This window comes from Haliaeetus albicilla, chromosome 19, assembly GCF_947461875.1.
Source record: "Haliaeetus albicilla chromosome 19, bHalAlb1.1, whole genome shotgun sequence".
Lineage (NCBI taxonomy): Eukaryota > Metazoa > Chordata > Aves > Accipitriformes > Accipitridae > Haliaeetus > Haliaeetus albicilla.
In genome coordinates this window covers 5,238,011-5,257,743 of record NC_091501.1, presented here as the reverse complement: position 1 = coordinate 5,257,743, position 19,733 = coordinate 5,238,011, and the positions used below count along the sequence as shown (strand labels likewise).

The following is a 19,733-nucleotide window of genomic DNA, read 5'->3' as shown; positions in this document are numbered from 1 at the left end:
TTGCTAGTAAGATTGTAATAGTTTCCATACTGTGTCTCAGTACAGAGTTATCAGTATGTGGCTACACTACATTTTACTACTAGATATTAATTAATCTATTTATTTTGCCTGGATGTTTTTTGGCTAGTACTGATCCTTGCTCAAACCACTGTGCTGGTACAACTGAGGGTACAGTATGCTGGGGCTCAGAGTGCGAAGGAGTCCTAGAGAGCAGGCAGAGGAAATGCCTTAGGACTTGATACACTGAAAATGCAGTGAGTAAAAATACATCCTGTATGAGACAGGATGTATTTTCTTTTGCGTTCATAAGCATTTCCCACTAGAAATTTGGTTTTTCTACATGTTGTGTTAATGATTCATCATTGTTATCAGGTCTGATATGCACTTCTGCTTAATCACCACCTGAACTCTCCATTATTCTGTGACTGTTCCTGATGTGAAATCCTGTCTATGAGACGTTTGTAAGGTCCAAGCACAGTAATTTAGGCTTTAATCACATAAACCCTTCCACAGCGTGTGACTCAACGCTTGTCTAGAACAGTGGTGTAGTATGATTGGCGTCAGCCTTGGGAGCAAGTGATGAAACCTCAGCCTAGAGACACCAGGGGTTAGCCATGGGTCTCTTCCTCTGGCTCTGCAGCCGGAATGCCTGGGAGAGGCCGCAGTGCAGCCGGGTTGTACACCCGCGTGTCGTGAAGACAAGAGCATTTGACGTGTACAGGGCTCTACCCAGTGGGTTCGTTATGCCGGGGCGGGATCTAATGGTATTAACTCTGAAAGAACTTCTAAAAGTCAGACTTAGTTTTGACTTTATTTTGTTTGTTCTGCCTCTTTCTCTTTTCTTTGTTTTTGTTTTATTTTAGGCAGGTGCTATCATATCTGTGATCTGCGGGCTCCTGAAGGGAATATTTTAAGTTTCTGCAAAACTGTGGTTGTATTTTCTTTTAATACCCGAAGGCATTCTTATTAATATTGGGAGTTTAAAAGCTTTGTAAAAACTTTTTTTCTTTATACAAACAGTAAAAAATATCTACTTATTCAGTGAAGGTATTTATTAGAATACTTATTTATTTATACCCACATCACTCAGTTTCTGAGATAATACAGCCTTTAAATAGCTAGTTGGTTTTGTCGCATTTTGTCACCTGCCAAATAATTTGACAAATTTGCCATAAACTCCCTGACATTTTCGCTCAAAAGAGTTAGTTTTCTTCATTCTTTGCTGCCAGACAGGTCATGTATCTTTTCAGGCTTGAAGAATTTCTATCAGCTATTTAAATGCAAGACCACAAAGACAAAGCCAGACTCAGGCTGCAGCGAGTTGAACCGGGGTGATTCAGGACCAAAGGAGTCGCAGCACATAATTAAACAGTAACTGCACCCTACTCCAGAGACTTTATATCTTGCAGTGTAAACTGCCTGCTTTACCAATGAAAAAGGGGTACGTGTGCAGTTTTCAGAGACAGTAAGTGAACAAGGATGGTGAAAATTGTTACTGAGTGACACTTAAAAAGTTTTTTTCCTACTATTTAGGCAGGGAACGTGACTAAAGATGGCTGCTGCCAGTTCCCTGTTGCCGAGGGAAGAGGATGCGTCCCAGCTTCCCAGCTCTCAGTGCCGGGAGGAAAAGAAAGGGCAGAGCTGGGCATCGGTCTCTCCTTGGCGCTAATGGCAGCCGCCTTTGCTTTTACTCCCTGCAGCTGGGCTCAGAGCCAAGGGAATTATATACAGCCATGGCTGTGTGCTGAAAGGAGGAGGAGGTAGGGTAATCTTTCTCAAGGCTTCTCACACCTCTCTCTGATGTTGTCCTCAGCAGCAAGTTTCTCTTCACCTCGTAGTGATCTGTGAGGATCCAAGCTCCTGTCCCGCAGCTCGTGGTGCTAAAATGGGAGAGGAGAGAGGCTGTTAGTTCAGTTTTAGGGCAGTAAAAGAAATCTGGCACGAAGCAGCCATATTGTTGTGTTGGCCTTTAGACAAGGAGGTGATACACCCCCACCCGATGCAGCCGAGCAGCGTGAGAAGAAAAAGCCTCAAAGTTAGAGTCACCGCAGGCTTGTGGGTTAGTAACTGAGCAGGAGCTGATCAAACAGCACAGGCCTCTGGCAAGTTTTAAGTTGCAGTGTCAGCAACCTTTAAGTGATTTTTGTACAAGGCTGTGTTGAATTTGACGGGAGAAGAAATATCCTGAAAAATCTACTGACAAAAAGAGTTATTTTTGCTGATTTTCAGAGAAGTACCTCAAAGGAGCGGGCTATAGGGAAGAGGCAGTGTGGTCATGAGGCTCCTTAGGCACAGGACAGTTTGATGGTGAATGAGGAAGACGCATGCAGGGACATGCTTGTACTGATGAAGGTAGCATCGCAGCATGTTCCTGCTGTGAATATGCAGGCAAACAGGCAGAGGGAAGGAATGGCCTGGAGCCGCCACAACCTCTCTTACGCTGCCTGAAAACCAGAAGCGCACAAAGCAACACTGCCTGGAGTCTTACGGCAGGGCCTGGAAATCAACTCTGAAGGGCTCTCAGCAGACCCCTTCCGAAGTCCTACACAGATGCCGTTGCCCTTTTGTTTGTGTGGCAGTGGAGAGTGTGTGTACAGAGGAATATATGTGAGTTTGTGCAACTGCCTGGGTTTAAAAAGCATTTTTTCTGCAGGATGCGTTTGGCCATGACTATTCATATATTTATTGGCATCTAGTGCTGAAATGAAGTCATACCAACTTTTACCTTCTATAAACCAGATGGCCAGCTTTCCCAAGACACTGGGTTTCTGCTTTCCCTTCAAGCCTGCTGCTGTGATGGGATTTTTCTGGCTGGTGGACTGCTGCCTGCCCTGTGCAGGTAGCCTGATGTGTCTGGGGGGTGGCTTATGGAAAGGAATCTGCAGCCGTTTCCATGTCTTTGAAGGTGTTTCTGGTTCTGGCAGTTTGCTGACAGTGAGGCCTGTTTCTCCTTATTTTTTGTAGATCTCTTCTCTTAGTGGGGTTACCTTGCAGCCTTCCCACCTATCCATTCTTTTTCTTGCTTTGACTACAGATTGCTCTGTGAGCATAAGTTCATTTCTGCCCACGTGCATGCCTTTGAAAAACAATCTTATGAGGGAGGTCAGTTTATTGTAGCAATATCCAGGGACTCAAGGCAAACTCAAGGACTCATATTTCATACTTTGTCCAAGGAAACATATAGGAAGGTACAACTTTTGCCCTGAAGACCTGTAACAGGAAATTCTGCTGAGTCTGGTACCTCCTCTAAAGTAATTGGGGGATGTATGTTATAGCTTCCAGAAAGAACAGCAGAGTCAAATCAATGCAATGCTGTACCTCATCTGACTGGTGGGAATAAATTGGAAGAGGGAGGACAGGAGTGGCTGAGCACCCACCACAGGGTGATGAAGGTTCGAGTAGCTCAGTGGCTGCTGACTCACTATGTTGGACTCGTACCAGTGTGGAAAAGATCTCGGTAGGGCCTGGGACTCCACCAGGGTGAATGGGGTTGTAGGACTGGGCTTCAGAAAGCACAGTTTGAGCCCTGCTGTAACAAAAATTCACATGAATGATTGATTTTACACACATGAAGAGTGCTTTCAAAAGCAGTGGAAATACTCAAGTACATAAGTCTGCCAGACTAAGACTCAGAAATTAATGCAATTTATGTGTTTCAGTTGCCCACATGAGATGATTTTTTCTTTTTTAAATGTGTCATGTGATGGGGAGGGGAGACAGTATCCTGAGGAGCTTTATTGTGTAGATGGAAGTGTTTCAGCCTCTGTTGTTTAAAACCAACCAAAGAAAAAATGAAACTAAAAAAGCAACAGTTAAGTTTGAAAGCAAGAAAGGACTTTCTTTTTAAATAACCTCAGACTGAGCATGTTTTAATGGAAATGCTAAAGAACACCATCTGTTGAAAACCGGTTTAGTTTTATATGTTGGAACTTTATTTTTATGCAAAGACAAACACAAAAAAGAGCATCTTTGTTCTTTTGCAGAGAGTTGGATTGAACGATGTCTCAATGAAAGTGAAAACAAACGTTATTCCAGTCACACCTCTCTGGGGAATGTTTCTAACGATGAAAGTAAGTAACTTGTCATTCATTTAAAATGAATGTGAACATGTCCAAGTGCTAATTTCCTGCTATATAAGGTGATATACATCTTGGTGATATTTTTAGTACTCTGTAGTTTGAAGAGTCCACTCACTTGACACAACCAATAGTTTTGGTGGGTTTTTTTTCTGGAATATTTGCTATTTTGCATTACTTAAAAGGAAGTAATGCTATCTGTTAGTTAAAACAACCAGAAGCATTTGTGTGTCACTGAGTAAAGGTTGGATGACCTCTAAAATGTGCTGTTAGTATTAGCTCATGAGTAAAACAATGTTTTCCTTTTCACTGGTGAACACCATGCGGCTGAAATACAGGAAAAATTGTGCTGTTTTTCAATACTATTATATGTTATCATACATATAAAATCTTTCTTTTAAGAATTAAACAATCAGATTGAAAAAACCCACATATTAAATAATGATATTGTTTCCTTTTTAGTCATAGAGAGGAAAAAATTATAAACCTAGCTGATTTTAAAATAGCTATTTTTTCTTATCTCTTCTAGTTATACTAATTTTAGATCTTGACTTTTAACAACACCAGGTAATTAAAAAGACCCCAAAATACCTTAAAATAGCCTAACTTATTTTAAAATTATAAGACATTTTTTAGTTTACCATTTAGTTTTCCCTGTTTATGCAGTTTCTGTTCTACTTAATTTGCCTAAAACAAAATACTATTCACATTCGTTTTCCTCTCTGGACTTCATATATTAGTTCATGTTACAATATATTAATGCAGACTGAATTATTTAATTCATGAAGACTCACATTTTCATAATATTCAAGCACGTAAGTTAACAAAATGTATTTTTAATAACTTCTTAATTGCTGAATGTCCCTTTTACATTTTTTGCATTTTAAGAGAACTACTTTATTTTGATGTTACAGTAAAATTATATGCCTTGCAGCAGAGTGTTTTAGTGGATCACGGAATTTGCTATATTGGGGCCCTACTCTTATTTGTCCAGGGATCTCTTTTGAGGCAATATCTCTTCTGAAGGAGAACAGAGGTGTTAGAAACATGGTATTTATTCGTGACTCCCAAGCTAAGAACAGTGGACAAGAATCCTTAAAGACAGACAATAAACTTGGACAGGTTTGGGTTTTTTAGTTTTTAAAAATGAAGGAATTAGAACTTAGTTTCTCTTTAAAAATAAAATTGTAGTGAGAAACAAAAAACATCTGCTTGTGAATCTGCATTTTACAAGAACCTGTGAGACTTACGGAATTCATTTCATTCTGATGCTACTGAGAAAGTGATGGAAAGAATCTGTAATGAATGAGATGTGACTTCAGACCCTTAATAGGGTCAGAATTCAGGATTCAACCCTATTGACTTTAGTGAGCTTTTCCTTAGACTCGCAGTTCAAGACAGTATTGTCAAGGTAATTATTTAGCACCACTAGCTATATTAAAAAAATAATAATGTCATAATTATAAGTCTCCTTCTACGTTCTGTTCTAGATCTGTTACCCTAAATAAGTTGTAGCAAAACTAGGGGTAGTTTGTTATATGTGCTTTCAGTTTAAATGCAAGCATGAGAAAACTTCCACATACCTAGAGACAGTAAGAAGTGGACTTGCGTGGGTTAGCAAGAGCAGAGCAGGTATTTCAGACAATGCCATTGAGAAGATGGGTGGTTGTTCATTCTGTTTTCTGGTAATGGAATTAAGGGGCAAGAAATGATAATGAAAGGCGGCAAATTTAGAACTGATAAAACAAATTTATAAATTAATTTATCCCACAATTTGTGTGCAGAAGACATTGTCACGGTATATAATGGAAACCCAAATGAGAATGAGTTGATTTCATCTAGCTTCCTTCTTAATAGCCAGTTCTTCCAGATGCTTCCTTTGCACTGATGCCAGCATTTCTGCAATGCAGATAAGAGAATTAATCCACCTGAAAAGTCATCCTTGTTTTGGGGGGTGAGGGGGGGAATGGGAGAGGGTGAAGGGGAAGGAGTAGGAAAGAAAAATAAGCCACTTGCCCAGCAGCAAGAAGACCAATAATCCATGAAATCCAGAACAAACTAGAAGTTTCACCTTGGAAATCATTGCAGTATGTGCTCCTTTCCAGCCCTTGAGTTCTTTCTAACATTTCTCTAACAGTGCCCACACACCAACCAAGAAATTTCCAAACCATTGTGTCACTTTGTCCAGCCTCTGTCATACATTTACAAACAGCAGGAGGCAAAATGTTTTGAGAAAACCTATGTAACCCTATTTGAATTCTTCAGAACAGTGGTCAAATTGCTGTTGTCAGTGGAGCTCCAGTTTCCATCTGTAGCCAAAAGAAGGCATCATCCATCTTTCTCCTGACTAGTTTTTTTTGTCTCTAAATATATTAGGTAGCTGTTGGCTGGACTCTACCAGAGAAAATGTGCATTTGGTGTTTTTTTGTTGTTGTTTGGCCTTGCATCCAGTGAGGACTATGAGAATTTGCACTGTGAACTGATAATGTTCTTGTTATCATGCTTGCTCTCGTGACTATGTTTTTCCTGGGTGTTTTAGAGTTCGTAGGGTTTCAGGACAAGAGTAATAGTTTTGCTGGTCTCCTTTTCTACAGTTGAAGTATGCTACAGAACCATACTTCAGGCCACAGGGGTCCTTTGCAATTTTCTATTCCCATCGAGACACCTCCAGGCCTCTTGAGCCTGTATTACATTGTGAAGGGAAGCAATGACTCATAGCTGTGGATTCCCATGGTCTCGCTGCTTCTTGGGGTGCTTCTTACCCTCTTGGAACCTTTTATGACCTCTTCCAAAATACTGCTTTTACAGTCTAATATAGAAATTCTAGGTAAATTTTATTTCGGTTTCCAGGTTTTTAAAGATTTTTTCCTTCCACCGCTTTCGTGCTCTACATGTTAGTCAAAAGATCCACATGAAAAGGAAATGGTACAGCCTCATATCTAATAATTACCTGCCCCCCCCCAACATTTTCTGTGTACTGTGTGTTGAGCCAGGTTCTCCAAATTGAAATAGGGGTCTGGAAGAATACAAATCAAGGATTATGAAAATTTCAACTTCAGTTCCATGGGGAAGGAGTCATGACTTTACATGATGAAGTGGAAGGGTTGCTTGTCCAAATTTTCTTGCATATTTAGAAATGTGAATGTGTAGACAGTTCATATGAGATAAAAGATTCAGACTACTTCTTGCACTTAAAGCAGTGTTCAAAAACCATGTTCAAACTGGCTGAAATGGAAGATTTATCCAATAGTTTCTTTTTTTTTGGTTTGTTTGAACTAACCTCTTATTCTTCCATTGGGAAAAAAAATGTTTAAAAAAGAGCTACTTGATTTCATTGAAATTTTCCTTAGGGAAAATGACTTCTTTTTCAATCATACCTACTCAATTAGAACTATACTCCCATGTTTCTCAGATGGTTTTAAAAATGAGCCTGAATCTTATTTGCGGCTACATGTAAGTAAGAGACAAAGTAGCTTCTTACTATCACTTAATTTTAATTAAGGGCAAATCACTTTTCTTAAAAGTCAGAACCTGGACTGCAGGGGCTGCAGAGGAAGAGGCTATTCCTCTGAAAGGTGTGGAGCTACCTGACCTAAGGGACAGATTTTATCCATATAAAGCTACTAATAACATATTAGCTCCTCAGGGGTTCTCCAAGACACACAGAGGCAGTGCTGGAAAGTATGGGACTGTTCTATTATCTCCACAGTGGAAAGCGGAGCTTTAGCTCCACTTTAGTTACGACAAACAGACTAACATCAACATTTTAGAAAAGGGTGTACAAATGCAGGGTCTTCACTTTGTGGATGTTCCACTTACTGTGTTTAAGGCAGCATGCTTAAAGAGGTGCTGTACGTAGATCCTATTGTCTTCATGTCTTGCTCCAAGAAGCAAGAAATCCCTCAAGCTGTACCTAAAAACAGATAGCAGAAGTTAGACGATACTACTAAGAGTTCAGGGAAAGCCACAAACATATGCACAAGGTACAGACAGAACTCTGCTCTGGTGGCTTTGAAACAGAATTTTGAAAGGAGAAAGATGGAGCTGTTAGCAAAGAAACTTCCATGGAGTTTGCTGGGAAGAAAAAGATTCTCTGATATCTCTGGGAGCCAAGAAATACTATTTTTCCAGTACATTGTTGATCCCAGTTTTTAATCTTTGAAGGCCTCTTCCATGCTGAGATTTTACTTGCAACTGTCTAAGCTATTACCTGCTTTCAGCTTGGGACAAGTACCAAGTTTCCCACCTAACCAGGTACCTTGAAGACACCTTTCCTTGGAATGCTGGGAGTCCTCCTACTGGCAGTGGAGTGAGATATGGTCCCAGCAAATGGTTTTCTCCCTGAGGTGCTGTGCAGCTGCTGTGTGTGTGACCACCTGCAGCTGTGCACCAGGAGCAGGATTTTTCCTTGAGACTTCAGGTCCTTTTGGATTTGTCACAGAAGAATTGTCATCTCTGTTCTTTGACAGTACCTCGATTTTCAGTGTCTTTATTTCCTTTCTTTACAAAAGAGGTTGGATTTTAGAAGCATTGAATTTCAAAAGGTATGGGTTCATTTTAATCTACAGTGTTGTTCTGATGGGGACTGATAAAATATCAGCCAAAAAGTAAGGGAAACCAACATTTCTTACCTACTTCATGCTGTACAAACAGATCTGGGATCAGACCTGTGTCAAGAGTTACACAGAACATTCCCAGATCAATAGGGAAGCCATTAAGCGCTCTGCTACCAACTAAAATATAAGGAATAGGGATATTTATTATTTTCTGCTAGTCAGTTATCTGATCTGATTATATTGTTAAAACTATGCAAAGTAGAATAAAGTGCTTGTACATGTAATACTGGAAGTTTGTATTTCTAGGTTCCCTCCATTCCTATGCCATGTGCAATTCTTTCCATCTAATAAAAAAGTGAAAATAAATATTGTTTTCTGAAAATAAATATTGTAGCCAACGCTTGGTGAAAATGAGAAACATATTGGCTGACAGCTGGTCCATTGGCAGAAAACAAACAAACAAAAGTTCTGTTTTCTAGTACAGAGACTTGATTTGGGGGGAGACAAGCACTAACTGTGAAAAACTTAGTTTTGTTGAAAATCCAGTTGTTGAATGGGTAATATTTTGATGGAAAATGGTGCTTAAAGATTTTTTTTTTTAATAATTTCAAGGTCCATCATTCTCCTTCTTGGTTTTAAGGGACAGTTAGTGGAGGATGCTGAAGAGTCTTGAAGAAGGATCCCCAGGAAGCAGACATACCTGAGGCGTGAGATTTAAATTGCAGTTTATGACCTTATTGTTAGTTTGTGTTGTTAAAACAAATCCTTACATGGGAGGAGCTGAGTATGGCTGGCTTGCAGTGTGTCTGAGGGCAGGTTAGGTAAAGCACCTGCTCACAGGTGCTCACTCTTAATGCGAGTGAAAAACAGCTGGGGGAGGGATGGAAGGGATGTAGAGACTCTAATACTGTATAATTTAGATATTGGCTTGATGTCTGATAGAGTGCCACATATCCAGGGGAAAATTAAGTCTAGTTAGTGCAGGTGAAAGCCATCTAATAACAGACCTTTGAATATTAGCTCCCTTAAATCAAGATAGATAATAAGAAGTTTTATTCTAGGGAGGGGGGAGTCATACCTCTTGGTTACACAGGCAGAGGTTTAGGATTTCTGCATCTTGGTTAGACAAGGGGTTATTTAGATCAGTGGCTTTCAGCCTTTCCAATTTGCACCCCCCTAGCAATTTCCAGCGAGGTAGAAACCAACTGTATACTGAACTTAAACCAGTGGATGGTAGGCTTTGACACTGACATAGAACATACTGATTAAGAAAATGGATGACTTTCACCTGGGGTGCAATAGCCTTAATTTGAACAAGATGAGAGTGGGGCACAGGAGGAGGACTGGGACCCCACACGCTGCTGATGCCTAAAGGCAGCGGCTTTGGTGGTTGTACCTTGCCATGGCGTCTCCCTGCAGTGGCGAAGGCCTGAATCCCTCTGGTCAGTAGAAAGGCGCTGCAGTGTCCTGTGTTATGGGTCCCTGTTGGTGAGAGCTGTGTATGACTGTCAGCTGTAACTTTCGTGACTAAAGCAGGGGAAAGCCTCCCCTTCCCTCCCAGCCAGTACTCAGTACCGCAACACTGCTGAGATGAACCGTTCATGACTATCGCCCTTTCATTTTTACCTCAGGAGTGGTTGGGAGGCCACCAGCTGCTGGGCACCCACAGGGCCTTGCCAGGCCAGGCTGCCCGTGGGTGAAGGAAGCTGCAGCAGCTTCTGTGCCCCAAGCCTGGGGAGCTGCCATAATTCCTGTGTGTCACTCCCAGCCTATTTTTTCCCTGGCTGGGCCAGCCAGGCAGACACAATAGCATGAAGGACTGGACTGGGGTCTGGTCATGCCACCTGCCGCTTGCCCCTCCATGGCAGGGGGCCTTCCATGCTAGGGCTCACTTGCCCTCCCAGCAGGTGCTCTTGCATCTCTGAGCCAGGCTTCCTCATCCCCTGTCGCCTGGAAAACTGTGAAACTCAACCCAGAAGGCTCTTCCCCCCACAGAGCAGGGCAGACATGGCCGCCCCCTCCTCCCCAAGCCTCTCCTCAGGGAAGGCTGGAGCTGGGTGAGCTCTGCTTAGGGTGTCTGTGCTGTCAATTAAGGGCAAGAAGGGGGAAAAAAACCAGTCAGTGTTGTGAGAGGGGATGGCCCCGACTATTTTATCCACCCAGTGGTTTAAATCCGTTCTGCACGGCTCTGCCTCCTGCCATGGAGAAGGCATTTGTCCTCTCACCGGTGAGGCTGGGGGACGTTGTCGAGCAGCAGCGGCCTGCGGCAGCCACGGCAGCTCGGCATTCAAGCCCTGTGTGCTGAAGGTTTGTTGCACGCCGACCGTTTGTTTAGGAAAAACAAATGAAAAACACAATTTAAAAGTGATTTGAAATGTGTATGTTGGTCCTATGCACTGAATAAAAGCGGGCCCCTGAAAGGGAAGGAAGGAGTGTGCAGTCCAATAATTAGAGGCCTATTGTCATGCAGATGCAGAAGAGGGGCTGTGCACAGTGTCTGGGGTAACTGTAAATCTGGATTTTCCTGACATTCAGGGGACCAGCGTCGCAGGCTAAAGGGTGTTCGGTTAACACAACTTGCCCTATATGTAATGGAAGAAATATTGTGGCGTGAAGGCTGAAGACAATGTTTTCCAAAGTGGGGTTTTGTTTGTGCACATTGGTTCTTGGGACTGCACAAAAGGCCTCCCAACAGGGTCTGATGTTCAGAGGAGATAGCCCGGCTCCCTTAAGATTCAGCATCCTAAAGGGTCATTTTAATAACTTCTAAAAGTTAATCGTTTGAAGAAATGAAACTTGGAGCATGGTGTACAGGCGCAGTGGTTTACCTCATCGTTCAGGTATCAAAGCCTTCTGCATTTAATGCTTTCATCAGGGACAAAGCTGTTAAAATACCAAACGGTGTTTGATACAACGGTGTTTCCAAAAGAATACTCTTCTGGAGATGCTGATTGTGCTTCGCTCCAGCTTTCACCTAGGAATGTTTCATATGCTTCGCAAATCACCCTTTAATAGGAATTACTCTATACATACTTTTAAATTGTTTCAAAAGAACTCATGGTAGCTAAGAAGAATCCAATATTTTAAGAGTTTTATTTTCATTATCTTTATTCATCTTTTATTCAAATTTTTGGAAAGTCAGCAAATCAGAGAGTTACCCTGGAAACAGTTAACGAGGAATACGATCAGAAACATTATCTGAAAAGGAATAAAGTATATTACAGAATGTTTTTAATTTCAGTTTTTCTTGTTCAGAATTAATCTTTATAAATTTATAAACGTCTAGTATATATCATATGTTAGGATCACAATAGCGGATGAACCCCATTAAATGCCTCATCTAATATAAAACTTGAGTATGGCAACTGTTCCCTTAAAGCAGGTGAAAGTGGTTTATGTTCTGATATGCTGCTAGAGGTCTAAGAGTTGCTTTTTTTATATAAATTTATCCTTTCTAATGTCATTATTCCTATGCACCGCTCTGGTCCTGCTATCAGTGATGTTGCATGGTTTACTGCCTTAAGCAGTATCTATAGACGCTAGCTTAGGGAACGTCGTTATTTACATTTCCACAATTTAGCCAATATTTTGAGAAAGCTTTGGCGCTTGAGAACTTTTTTTTATCAGATAATTCCTTACCATTTCATAAATGCCTGAGCAATTCCCACTGAAATTACATAGTATTTTTTTGTTTCTTAACAGATGAGGAAAAAGAAAATAATAGAGCATCAAAACCACACTCAACTCCAGCTACACTGCAATGGTAAGATGCCTTTTTTAAAAAAAATCAAGAAAACTTGTTAGTGTTTTTTCTTATACTTTTTCCAGCTGAAGTGAATAGAGGTCTTGGACATCTTACACAGTTCTAAAGATACTTTCACTGTATGTGTTTAATCTGCTCATTAGTATCCTGTACAGCAATTCTCAATGAATGTCTTACTCTTACGGGATTTGTTTGAACTTAGGAAATCTCTGCTATAGTTTAGAAGATCTACTTGGCGTATTTGTTTGCCGCCTTGCCAGCTGGTGATTTGTGGTTTGTCATCATTGTTGTATTTATAACAAAAAGAAAACTAGTACTGAGAATTTTTTTCAAGACTCACATTTGTTTCAGTGTATGATGAAGCCTACCTTTACTGACTGTTTTACTGAAATGAGATCTCTGTAATTTAATGTAGAAGACAACAAAAGAAGAGAGTGAGTTTGAGATTTGCTTAATTTGTCAAAATCCCCTTGCAAATTTAGTGAGGGGAAAAAAGGAAAGGTAATTAGGAAGAAAGAAAGAGGATGGGAAGAGGAAATTTGTGAGTTAGTCTACTGCGCTATGAAAAATGAACAAGTGCTGTTCACTGTGATTTAAAGCGGTATTTTAGGCTGCATGTTCTGTAATGTTACTTACCTTCTGACATCCCTTTCTATAGGTTATCTCTTAGACTTCTGTTGACTTTCCTTTAATTTAGGTTTTTAATTCTGGTTTAGCTTTCTTAATATTGTAAGCGATCAAGCATCTTTCAGGAGGTTCCTTGTATCTGGCAGAACAGAGCTCTGTTACAGAGAAGCCTCGGAGCACGCTTATCTGGAAACCCGTACTCCTTACCTTGTTTTAAGTCTTTTAAAGAAAGGCCCTTACTTCACCTGTAAGTAATTCTCATAGTTTTCTGGATGAAAAATAAGGTTATTGGCAAAAAATGTGGGGGTTTTAGCAAAATGTTAGAAAAATAATTTTTCTGCTTCTGTCAGTCTCTTGAGAGGTCTAACTGAACAAACAGCAAAGAATAATTCATTCAGTGAATTTTACTCTTTTTCTCTGAAATTCTATGATTCTGTGAAATATGCATAGAGATGTGGATTATTTCCTCTATATTTGCTTTCTAAAGTTGATCAGTTAAATTTTAGACTTAAAAACCCCTTAGACCTGTGAGTTGATTTAGAATAGGTTGCTGCAAGTATTCAGTGTTCTGCCTTGCAGAAACTTGCAGACACTTCCAGTGCAAATAGTGAGATGTGCAAATACAAATAAAGACATTTAGTTCTGAACTATTGCTTCTTTGTACCTATTTGTATCACAAAAGTGCTGTTTTTCAGAAGTTCAAGAAAAGTGAATAAAGAAAGGGAGTGACTACAGACAGTGAGAAAAATTATTAAAATAATACTGAATTTTCATAGATGTATTTTATTATTTTCCATTATTCACCCACACAACTTCAACACAGTTCAAACAGGATAACAAAGAAATATCTAGCTAAAATAAAACAGCAGGCAGGCTTTACCAGTCCCAATTTCGGAGCAGTGCTTATTTTGCAATAGAGTCAGTTAAGAGTCTTTTCCACAGGAGCAAATAATGTAGTAGCCAAGAAGTCAGAGTTAATTAGAACATGCCAATGATACTGTTCCCAACAGAAAACATGCAAATACTGTAAACAATCTTTTGCCAAATACTTTCAAGCTTCCTCGGTCATAAAGGTTAGTAAATCCCTAAACTCCTGGGATATTGAGCCCTGCTGGAATGCACTGTGCACACTAATGCTCATTCAGCAGTGTTTGCAATAGAATACTAGAATTTTGATTCTGAAAAGGCTGCTTACATCATCTTCCCTTCCCCCTTTCTAGTGTACTGGCTTACTACCTGTCTGTTGTGTTATTTTTCTTACATGTTCAGGTAGGTCAGACATTCTCCCTTTTGAGTCTTTCGGAGCATCTGCAATTTCCTCCATTCAATTTCCCTCCCCAAAATACATGAGGGAACAGAAAGCAATGAAGTTTTCAAGTTTAATTTCTTTAGCTGGCATCAAACTGAATTATATGATTGGCTCATTTGTTAATAGATCTGTAGGTAAAAGTTTCCCAGCTTAGTAGCCATACTATAGAACAGTTTTCTGGTGGTTTGCATATGCTTTTCAGCCTATGTACTGCAGCTTTGAATTGGTATTTCCTGGAAAACTGTGCTACTGGGTTTGATACACTAAATAAAGTTACAAGCTCAAAAGTTGTGGTAAAATTGCTAAAGTAGTAAGCTTGCTTTGTGTGAAGATGTCGAGTTTCCACTGTTCTGGAAAATCAGACCCATTAGCATCAGGTTATTTGTACTGTGGTGGCACCTAGCAACCCATGGATCAGTAAACTATTGTGCTCAGCACTGTACAAACGCCGTACTGAGCACTTCCTGTTGGTTTAGCTTCACATGTTTGACAGTTTTGCCTGCTCGGGCCTCAGACCAAGTTTTTGCACAGTCAGGAAAGACAAAAGACTAAATTTACCTGAATATGCCTTGGGTAAGCAGGTGTCCTAACCTCTTACAGGAATCTCTGGGCCAGATTCAAGAGGTGGAATGGTGGGGTAAATTATTGACCAGATTTCAGGATACGGTACCAAACTTGCCTTGTTCTGGCAAATAGAAGCACCACAATTGTCTGCAGTGTCTGGTGTCTGCCAAGTTAAAGCTGGTCATGTTTTTACTGTTAGGTGCTACTATTGTTTACATCTGATGAAGGCATTGGAGTGTTGGAAAACAGAAACAGAGGAAATGTCAGTAGCAAGGAAAAAGACAAGGAAGAAAGTAGTAGAGAAAGTGAAGCAAGACATAAGGGAAATATGTAAATTTTGTCACATGGTTCATATTGCCATCGACTTTATTAGCTATTCCTTGTTTGGCCTCTTGCTGAAAAGAGCAAACAACATCAATCCTACAGGGATCTATCCTTAATGCTTACGCCTCTCCAAAGGCAATGTACGTTGAACACTATAAATGAGGAGGAGGAAGAAGTAGCTGAAGATGCCAAGAAGCATGTCTGGATGACTGTCAGCCTGGCTAAATATCCTTTTCCTGGAAACGGGAATGATGTTTTTGTTTTGTTTCGTTGATGACACAAAATGAAGTGAAAGGCCTGGTAAATGTAGCATTACTGCCAAATACATCATAATTGGGGAAACTACATGAGCTTGAATTTAACCATTAAGGCGTGAATGTGTTCATTATCATCTGTAAAGCTATAGCTTGCTAAACACTTGGCTGTGAAATATTCATGATTATTTCACTGGTGAACTGGTTGACCAAACTGTAAGTGTGAAACTTAATTTTACGTCAGTTTGTGGGGGGTGTGCGCGCGCACATGTGTATGTCTACTTCTCCAAACACAGAATTATTCAAAGCACGGACAGCCTAATTCCATGCAGTTTGGTGGCTTACAGTGTAGGTGCTCCGAATAATAACAGTATTGTGAAGCTAAAGTCAACAAAACTGTTCTATTTTCTGCAACATTTGTAAAAAGAAGTAAAAAAAAAAAAGGGGGGGGGAAGTAAAGCATTGCTAGGTAATGGATTCTCCCTAGATTAGTAGTTTCTCAGAAATTGTTATAATGCATCAAAATTAATCTGTTCTAGAATCCTTTATGTGATTAGCAATGGTAACACCACAGCTGCTCTGTTGCCTTCATATCTAAAAACAAGTCTAACAACACTACAGACCTGACTCTGCTATAGACTAATTTCATTTAATCTAGAAGCATATAAGTGTATGAAGGGGGAAACAGTAACAGGGACAGATAAAATTGTCATTCCTGTGGAAGGATTAGGGGGTTTATTGCTATAATGTAGTGGTACAAAAGGTCTCATTGTGAACTACTGGATTTCACATAGCTTTATTAGGACATTTAAAATGTTATATATATATTATTTCTGATAATGATTTGTTAGGTAGAAGATTGAGTTCATTATCTTTCTACAATACTGTAGAATGAAGCTGAATTCAAAATATGATAAAGTTGTTAAATAAAAGACAGGAAAATAAAAGAAGTGGAGCAAGATGGGTTTTTGATCATTAAAAAAAAGTTCAGGTATAATGGAGCATTGTTCAGTGTCAGACTAATGACTCTCTGTGAAAGAGAGGAGAAAAAGAGAAAAATTCATCAGATATGAACAGAAATAATTAACTGCTTTTCTTTCTGTCCTGTCTTGGTCACGGAAGCTGACATTCCAATTAGCAGCTATAGTATACAAACGAACTCTCCAGGTTTTGAAAGGAGGTTTTGTTAAAGCGCTATGAATTTGAGGAAAGATGCCGTGATGATATTTCTGTAGAAACCAAGGAAGAAAAGATGTTGCCCATACAAACTGATTCCATTCATCTAGCTGGATCTCTTATTAAAATAGTTTGCAGTCACAAATGATCATGATAACTGAAATGAAGGTAGGTAGGCCCTGAAAAAGGCAATAAGGGATAGAAGCTAGATATTTGGAAGGTGTTCTACAGCTATCAAATGGCATGGGGTTATTTACTGTAAAATTGGAATTTTTTGAGAAAATGTATTAATTTTCTAATATGTTTAAGAGGAAGTCGCACCTACATTCTTTTCCTAGCTAGCAGGGCAGACAAGCACACATGTAACTGTATGCATACAAGTGACACCACGAATGACAAGATTAATTATGGTTTAAAGTTAAGTGTGTATGTAAATAGCTCTTGAACTTTGTTGGATCAGCAATCATAAAAATGTCATTTCAAAGGAATGTTAATTCTAAGCTATAGACTTGTAATGAGCCCAGTTTCAGATTTTAAAGATGAAGCATATGCCTATTCATATATTTGATGCATAATTTAAAATTTTATAGTTGTGTGTTTGCCTGTGTAAATGAATAATAATAATTTCTGCAAGGCAGAGGAGGATTTTATTTCACTATTCTATTCAGCACTGTATTCAGATCACGGACTTTTTTTTCACTTTGTCCATCAGCAATAGCAAGAAAATATTATACAGGTAGGATTTTGTGCACACTCTTGAGTATTTGCAAATAACTTGCTTTAGCTACCTCTGCTTCGTCAAGGTACAGGATATTGCAGCTGGACAGGAGTGAAAAGACTGTCATGAACCAAAGGTGACCTGTCCTGTAAATAAAGAGAGAATGCTTCCTCTCAGTGAATGTTTTTTTGTTTTATAGTTGTACATATATTTGTTTACTGCAGGACGCTTTTAGGGTATAACACACTACTAGTATATTTTTTCCTAAAAATAGCACTTTGGAGCATGGTCAAAACCCAATATACCTTTGAGTTAATCTCTGCTTGCCTGAGAACTCACAGCCTATGCTTTTGATAGCAAGTGTAAACCAAACGAAGCAAGTAAGTGTTATGGAAGTGAATTGGAAGGAGCACTTAGGAAGAAAGCAGAGAAAATTTAGTAGAGAAGCAAAAGTCAGAATGTTTGGTTTTGAAGATGCAGCTTTGCACACTGTTTACCATACAGGACATCCAACATACTTGCAGTTCTCTCTGTTTGATATTTGCTTTTTAAGGCTAGAGGAGAACTATGAGATTGCAGAAGGTGTTTGCATTCCTCGAAGTGCTCTCTACATGCATTACCTGGACTTCTGTGAGAAAAATGACACGCAACCTGTTAATGCTGCCAGCTTTGGGAAGGTAAGTCTAAACAGCAATATGGTGCCTTGAGCTCTCACCTGGTTCAGGTGAATTTGGATTATTGAAAAGAATTAAATCATCATTTACCATTAGAGATAGAGGTATATGAATGGAATCTCTTATGTATTCAAGTTATTGGACAAAAGCTAAGATTTTAAGTGTTTTGGTGGTTGGAATAATTGCTGATCATGACTAAGCTCCAGAATACACAAATTTTTTTGATGACTTCCATCCCCAGCCTAGCTGACAGTGACATGATATACAATATTGGCAGCTTGGAAGTTGAATCCAAGCCAGTGTAAACACATCTGCATTGTGACCTCCACTGCTTTAACAAATATACATTTTTTTGAAAATAGAAGGGTAAAATATCAATAATTTAATTCTGGACCCTGTCTATGCCATTCTTGTCAGCATGATATGGAGATTCCTGAATCAACAGTATCAGCCCAGACTGGCAAATTCACATAGTGGAGTTCAATGCCACCAGATGTGAAAGTCCAGAAAGCATCTAACAGCATTTGTATGGCACTGCAGGTACAGGCTGCCAGGTTATCTTTATACTGTGATTCCTTGTGCCTCCACTTTCCAGCCCAGCTCTAGTAAGAGTCACTGTGGTTAACTCCAGACTCACAGTGGAGATGCACTCACAGATACAGCTATGTGTTGTCCAGATGTGAGCAGTAAAGCTCTTATACTATACATCACTAGCAGATGTTAATGGCTGGCTAGGATGTTACATAAAGTTCTTATTTTGGATTTGCTGGTCAGGTGATGTTTTCCTCTCAGTGAAAATGAGGATGACTTTTTTTTTATTATTTAAAACTGAAATTTTACACTAGAAGGTGTCCCAGGCCTTTAAAACTCGTAGGCTGTGAAAAAAAACAAAGTGTAGAGTTTGCCACTGTTTTTTAAATGCTTGCAAGCATGAATCTGAAGCTGATTGTCCTGCAAGCTGTTCTCTTCTAGTGTTTCAACATTTATTCTATAGAAATGCTGGGTATTCAAAGAAGGAAAAATGTTCCTAGGGTAAGTGCCTGTGTAAAGAGTAGGTGAAGGAGAAGAATGTATTTAATGAGGTGTCATTTTCTATAGTGCATCTTTATGTAGGCAGCTTAGCAAGGCAAGTAAAATGTACCATGTTGTAACATTACTATGTTTGTTGTGTCTTAAAGACCTGCATAGCTCAGTTGATTCTGTTGGGTTTCTGTTTAAACACACTGTGTAAGTTTGAATGAAATCGTTTGTTCTATATGTTATTGCTACCAAGTGGTAAGTATAGTGGCAACATGTAATTTCGGAATAGAACAAGAAACAGACGTCATGCAGGCTAACACATTTGGAATGTGGGTAAAATTTACATGATGCTACTTTTGCTGCTACTGAAAACTTCTATAAATTGTAAGGTGTAAATACTCTGAAATTATTTTATTGGAACATAAATTTACCAGGGACTTCACTGATTCTCAGTATGCAGCAGCCTTTTTACACTATATATTACTCCATCCTCCTTCTTCCCTGCCCCTTGTACCCACACACACCTGTTCATCAGTAGGAGTACTTTGACCTAGCAGGACAGGTACAGTGTCTTCAATCCAAAAATCATGCCATTCCAGTGTGTTTTTCATGTGCTGTGTTCCAAGTGTTTTCCACTTGATTGCAATAAAGTTCTGAAGTGGTGATGCATCA

General features: G+C 39.6%; 1 protein-coding gene across 1 annotated transcript in view; it reads left to right on the top strand.

Annotated features, from left to right (window-relative positions):
• The window catches only part of RFX4 (regulatory factor X4), a 98,872-nt gene that overhangs the window by 16,057 nt on the left and 63,082 nt on the right, over positions 1-19,733 (top strand). The window contains exons 2-4 of the mRNA XM_069807400.1: positions 3,984-4,070; positions 12,335-12,395; positions 17,921-18,044. Of these exons, the coding sequence (XP_069663501.1) occupies positions 3,984-4,070; positions 12,335-12,395; positions 17,921-18,044 (272 nt within the window). The remainder of the gene's footprint in view (positions 1-3,983; positions 4,071-12,334; positions 12,396-17,920; positions 18,045-19,733) is intronic.